Source organism: Callorhinchus milii, unplaced genomic scaffold (assembly GCF_018977255.1).
Source record: "Callorhinchus milii isolate IMCB2004 unplaced genomic scaffold, IMCB_Cmil_1.0 Scaffold17, whole genome shotgun sequence".
Lineage (NCBI taxonomy): Eukaryota > Metazoa > Chordata > Chondrichthyes > Chimaeriformes > Callorhinchidae > Callorhinchus > Callorhinchus milii.
Genome location: NW_024704758.1, coordinates 8228204 through 8234930, shown reverse-complemented (window position 1 = coordinate 8234930; position 6727 = coordinate 8228204). Strand labels below are relative to the sequence as shown.

Sequence of the window (6727 nt, the reverse complement as noted above, 5' to 3'; positions counted from 1 at the left end):
AAGAAGAAGATGAAGATGAGGAGGAGAAGGAAGAGGATGATGAGGAGGAAGAAGAGGAAGAATCATCATCTTCATCATCCTCATCATCTTCATACTCTTCTGTGTGTCGTCCATGTTCAACCACTTCGCCATCAGACCTCAACAAAACAGCACCGTCACAGCACACATCATTGTCACAGAGTTCTTCCATGCTGGAGTGTGAACGCTTGATTCCTCTATTCTCTTCCTCTCGTTTCAGCTGAATTTTGAGTTTTGTAGAACTGCTTCCTGAGCCCGCGGTAAACCCATTGCTGAGCTTTGCTACATAATTGTTACTATTTTTATCATTTTCATGGTCTTTGCTCAGTTTGATGCTGATCTTAGATTTCTTTCCATCTGTTTCTTGGTCATTGGTTTTACTACTGCTGCTGTCACGCCTTCGCCTCAGAGTCAACTTGGGAATCCCAGAACTGTTTTCAAGTATCAATTGTGCGTCATACCTTGTGATTTGTCTTTTCTTTTTGTTTCTTTCAGTTGTTCTGGGATATTCCTCTTTTATTTTATGACAATCTGAATTTTTTGATTTGTGGGAAACTACAAAAGAATCTGAAGCAACACCATTTGAAGAACCGACACAGTCTCGATATAGATCAGGTACATCCACTAGTTCTACCTTCTCACTACCATTAAGTTTATGAATTGGAGGAGGACTGATCAAATCAGGTATAGTTTCTTCCTTCACATCCTCCTTTACAGAACAAGGTAATGCAAGCTGGCATTCATCTAATTTTACAGCAAGTTTCCCTTGTTGTGACCTCCTTCTGTTTGAACATATGCCATTATCTGAAAAAGGTTCTTGGACCAATTTATTTACATGCATGTTGTCATTGACGTGTAGAACAGAACTTGGATGTTCCATCCCCCCTGTGCAATGAATACTTCCACGATCCATTATATTTGGTTCAAGCTCCAGTGAAGCAATGCTAGATGATCCTTCGAGAGCCAGTCTCGTTCTCTTTGCCCTCCGGGTCATGTAGGTGCAAGAAACCATTCCATCATGCAAGGGAGAAACCTTTTTATGCAGTTCTTTCACAGAATTGATGTTATTTTCTCGAATAGAATGTCTGGTCAGGCATCGACCCAAACCATCAACCTTTGCTGGTCCCTCTAGGTCTTTATCCTTTTCGAGCGGTACATTCTTATAAAGAACTACTTTAGGCTCCTTAAGAACTAAATTATCCATTTCAAGATTTCTAAAAGTGGTCTTGTGTTCGGACCTTCTAGATTCACTTCTTAACCTTGATTTTGAGGGCAAAGGCCTAACGGGCTTTGAGGTTTTAAATTTCTTTGGTACCTTGGAATTACCTACAGAACACGTTTTTGAAGAGGATGAGGTAGAACTAGTGGCAGCTGATGTTCTGGGCAAAGTTTGCCTTGTTCTGCTTTTGCTGTTCTTTTTCATGTTGATTGAAGATTTTCTACTTGAAGCTGTTACAATAAAAATTAAAGACTAATGAATATATATTGCAATTTCACAGTTTTTAAAAAAAAAATCAAACTCACAAGAGACTGCATTCTTCAGAGAATCAGAACTACATTATACCTAGGAAAACCGAGCAAGAGATCACATTTCAAAATCCTAGCCTCAGAAATGTCAAGATGTTAGCATTCCCCCATCAGAAGCCCTGCTGCAAGTATTTTTCCAACCAATACTTAAAAGATTGGTCATTCTAAAGTCTTATCCTGGAGGATTCCTTTCAAAGAGCACCCTCCTCTGGCCAGAATTTTATATCCAAATCAGACAAATCTGGAGTTGAGCAACTGAAGGCACCACCTCCTGTGTATTTGGCTTCATTTTAGGGAATTCATTCCTTCTCAGCATCAAGACCATTCGATAATGCAAATTGATAATATTGCAACCCCTGAATGAACTAAAGAGAAATCATAAGCCGGTTTACAATCTCACACTGGAAAGGTCAGTTTGTCGTTCACAGCTATCTCAACTTACTACAAAAGGACAAAGAGATTTTCATTACTTTAGAGTGCTAACTGCACTCAAGATAAAAAAATGTATCCAACTTCAGCTATCACTTAGTCTGTCACAAGTCACATTCCAGAATGCATTTTTAAAAATACATCCAAACATTGCACCTTCCATGCAGGGTCATGATACAATGTCTCATGCTGCTGAAAGAGGTTTGAAATCATGAATACATGACCATCTATCCAGGGCTTGGTATTTATATGTAGAGAGGTACCCAGGTGAACTGGTGGTACCACCACATGATAGGTAGGGGTGGAAATAAGCAGGATGCTGCTTCTAAAGTTTTTGAAGACAGATGGCACGTTGATTATCTGTCAATCTCGGTAGGCTGCTTTCAACATGGAGGACCCAGTTGTGCAAAATGGCAATGAACAGGCATGTGCAGTGTTTCCCAGCCTTTATACTACTGACTGTTGGCTCATGTCATCTGTCTTACAAGCAGAACAAAAGGGGAGTTGGGGAAAACACATTTTTACACAGTTGTTAAGAATATGGAATGCCCCACCCATAAAAATGAGAGAGACAAAGTCCATTGCAAGTATCGAGAGGGAAGAACACATGAATATGAAAAGCTGAGGCTTGAAGGAGGATAAGGGCTGTTAGATTGAAAGTACAGCTTATGCCAAGAGCCAATGCACTCTGTGGGCTGAATGGTCTCCTTCTGCTTTGTAAATTTCTGATTCCATGATTCTAATTCAAATATGCAGGATCGGAGCCTGCAAGAAGTTTAAAACTGATATACCAATATCAGCAGAAGCATTAAGAATGCATTGACTACCTTTTTCCTGAGTAATCTCTGCATCAGTGTTTGAGCTCACTGATTGGTTGTCAGAGTTCTTTCCACCATCCCCCAACTTTTTTAATCTGTTCAAACGCTTGTCGGTTTCTCTGAGTCCGTACTTGCTATTTATTACAGGTGCAGGGTCAGGAATGCACCTTGACCTGAATGCACCTTGCCCACGTCTGAAAGAAGAAGGAAAATTATTTTTAGTTCTCCTGCAGTAAAGGTTCAGTCATTGGAATTAGTTTTCAAAGCTACCATATCGCTGATCTATCCAACATTAAGACATTGGACCTAAAAAATGAAAATATGGTAGAGGAATTCTACTGTAAAAACTGCAATTTTAGCATTAATATTGAACTTTTCATTGTCCTTTTTGGGTCTTAACGAAGTCAAAATCTTATTTTGAAACTAAAAATCTTTGTGGCAGGCATTTAAGAGGAAGTTATACATTCACATGAGGAAGAAGGGAATAGAAGAGTATGGGAGGGACTAAGGAGTGTGGGGGGGGGGGGGGGGACTCTTGTGGAGAATAAACATCCGCTCAGACTAGTTGGGCTGAAAGCCCCTTTTCTGTGCTGTACTGTCTATGTAAATCTACAGTAACGACATCCTCCCCAGAATCGCCTAGCAGAGTACTATCCTGTCCTCCTGCGGTTGTGAAAAAATATAAGCTGAATTTTTTCACTGCACAACAATGGTTTGGAACTCTTGGCACAACATTCTGGGTGAAAAAAAAAATAATTTGCTGTTTTACCAGGGGTCGAGTTCTCCATTTGTCAGGGAAATTTATACCAATGAAACTTAGTCACAGTTCTCATGATAGGAAGTTACATAATCAAATTAGGAAATGGCATGTCATACCTCTCACATGTATAGCATTCACAGAATTCATTATTTTCTCCAAAGAATCCATCCCCATAGTAACAAGAGATCTCTTCTCCTGGTTCAATATCTCTTAATGCTTTTACACAGGCTGTATCCCGACCAGTTGAAACAAACTGTAAAGAAAACAAATCAAAAGTTCTTAGTCTGATTCCAATCTTCAGTTTCACAAGAGAAAATTGAACTGGCTTTGTTTGCTTTGTGGGTAAAGGCACTGCCAGATGTAATGCTAAGCCACACAAACAAGACACTGCCAGGTTAATACATGCTGAATTGGCTAGTCAAGCCTGTCAACATGCACTGACCAAGTGAAAAAAGGCTACTTAGCTAGAATCCATACCCCATTATAAATTAACAAAAACAATGTGGTGGTGGCAGTGGCGGCTGCACATGGGAGAAAGAGAAGAAAAACTGTGGGCGGTTGGGGGCAAAATACTGATAAAGGGGAGAAAAGTCACAACTTACTTTACAGTTGGGTCTGCAATCTTGAGAGAACACCAGACCAGAAAGAAAAGAAAACAAGTCATTAGTACTTGGTCGTGGTGAAAACAATTATTTTTAAAACGACAGACTATAGTAGAAACATGAATAACCAACATAAACGTGGAATCAGTCAGCACTTTGGCCCAACAGATAAAGGATGTTGGTGCTGGAGAATGTTAATTACCACTTTGAATTTTAAGTTACTATATGGCTGTTGTATAACTTTGTGAGTTACTGATGTATTGAGACTTTGCTCTCATTGAAGAGAAGAACCCGAGTGCATGTTTGCCCTTACTCAGCAAAGTCCCGACGTACAGTGTCCAAGTAAAAGTTGGTGTCCATAACAACCCCCAACACATACAAAATTGACAAATGGTATGTATCTTTCAATCGATAAATTTGTGATCCACTCTCAAGAGAGCTATAATATCAGGGCACACACCATCATATCCAACTGAGAGGCACAGTGTTCAAGATGGTGAGTGCAGTACACAAGATCTCAGGTGAGTATCCCAACAGCACAATGTAATCTGCAAATTGAAGCATTGCAAATCTATCAAAGTTGCCTGGATCAGACACAGCAAGTTAGTTCCTCTTGATGCCATCCAATATATAGATGAACACATTGAATGGACGACCTTGCTCCCCATCACCTCCACTTCTATCAAGCCTTAAACCAGTAGTAACTATTACATGGTCCACAAGCCAGACGTGCCCATGGGGCCATTATGAAGTGGCCCGCCAAACATTTGCACGAATCTAGGTGTTATAAATTAATGTTTTTTTAAATTAATGTTTTGTTTCCAGTTTTTTTCTTGATTGAATAATTGTGGCGTAAATCAAGAAATATTCAATCATGAAAGTGTATTTTGTTGGCTGACCAAACACATTGGATACCACAGTCTTAAGCACATCTTGGAGTTGGGACACATATCCTGGATAAAGTCCAAGATTTGGCCATGCATTCCCAGTTTCTTCATGAGTGTTTCATGAAGCGCTAGGTCAAAATCCTTAAGGAAATTGATAAATACAATTTAGGAGGAATTCAAATGAGTAATTTGATATGAAGCCATATCAGGCCCAACACACAATTCATGAGAATGCCGATGTTTATCAGGGAACAAATGCAAAGGAGAAAAACAAGTTCTGAGGGATATATATAGCTTGAGGAAAGTTCATAGCAAAAAGAAATCCAGACAAAATTGAGACATTACGTGTACTTCTCATAGATTTTGTACTAACAAAATCTTTTTGTGACCTTTTGAAACACTAAAGTCTCCATACCATGGTTAATAAATGCAGCAGGTCCAAGCCAAAGTTGAGCACAATTCTTCCTGGTTGAAAACATAACACTAAAGTCATTTTCTCCGTGACGAAGAAGCATATTTTCCTCCATCTCCGATAGCTCTGCAATGCAGCCAACCAACAACTCGATCTTGTCGTTCTTCTTCCTATTTTTAATCAATCATACAAAATTAAGAATTTTAATTCACAAAGTTAATAAAGCCATGAGAATAACCCAGTCTTGGAACAAATATTGCAAGATTGACAAGGGTGGAATAATTGAGAATTGATTGTCTCAAAAAGCCAACCAATTAATTTTTTACAATTTGCTAACAACCTTTAACAGTTAAAAGTATGATAATTTAAATTATTTATGTAACTGTTCCAGAGATTAGAACACAATCCTACCCTGAATAATTCTGACTATGGCAGAAATACATAAGCAGAACATCGCCATGTATGTAATAAATGCTTTGAGATGTCCTCCCAACTTGAAAGGGCCTATATACATGTAAATTGTACTGTAATAAGCAGTTTTACTCATCAAAAGAATCAGGGTAGATGTGGGAGGTATCAAGAAGCACAAATAAAGGCAATATTTCCACCCTGTATAAAACATAATGCTTTAGTCCTCCAAAATTAAAACTCATTTGTGAATTGTGTTTTGTGAGGTTTCTCTTAAAGATCCAGAAATACTGCATTTCTTCCTTTTACCAGACATGGCAAACTCAAGGAAAGCATTTATAACTAACCCCATACACACATCAACAAGACGTTATCTAAAAATTAGGAGTGAATCGAAAACCTACCATTCCCTTGTTGCAACTATCTTGGCTCCATTCTGCTCTGACGAATAACGATCTCACACACAGATGCACACAATCAAACATTCCTGTGTGAAATACAGAATTGTACAAGAGAATGTGGGTCATTTCTTCCAATGAAGGACTCTAATGATTCCCTTTTGTGACCAGAGGAGCCTCTCTACAAGTACTTGGCTCCTTTACTAATATTGGAGTTATTGTTGAGCTGAAGCATGGTAAAGGGAAAGTTCCTCACATCAATGGCTGGTGTCATTATCCCATTCTCTTCCATTATATTATCCATGATTCTTTTCCTGGTTTCTTACTCTTCCAGCATCCATTGGAACACTGTTTTGATTCTTTCAGCATTCAACACAATGTATTGCATTGTATCCCCTCCCAAATAAAACTGGTCATTCACTCCACGGTTGTGCCTAATACTTTCTGGAATGGCTGCCACATTTACCT

The 6727-nt window shown here is 38.9% G+C and overlaps 1 protein-coding gene across 1 annotated transcript in view; it reads right to left on the bottom strand.

Moving 5' to 3' along the window:
- The window catches only part of kmt5b (lysine methyltransferase 5B), a 15870-nt gene extending 9558 nt beyond the window's left edge, over positions 1 to 6312 (bottom strand). Inside the window, exons 1-6 of the mRNA XM_042341534.1 lie at positions 6266 to 6312; positions 5457 to 5623; positions 4155 to 4174; positions 3669 to 3805; positions 2802 to 2986; positions 62 to 1467 (exon numbers count right to left, since the gene is read on the bottom strand). Of these exons, the coding sequence (XP_042197468.1) occupies positions 62 to 1467; positions 2802 to 2986; positions 3669 to 3805; positions 4155 to 4174; positions 5457 to 5568 (1860 nt within the window). The 5' untranslated portion in view covers positions 5569 to 5623; positions 6266 to 6312. The remainder of the gene's footprint in view (positions 1 to 61; positions 1468 to 2801; positions 2987 to 3668; positions 3806 to 4154; positions 4175 to 5456; positions 5624 to 6265) is intronic.
- Positions 6313 to 6727: the final 415 nt, after the last annotated feature.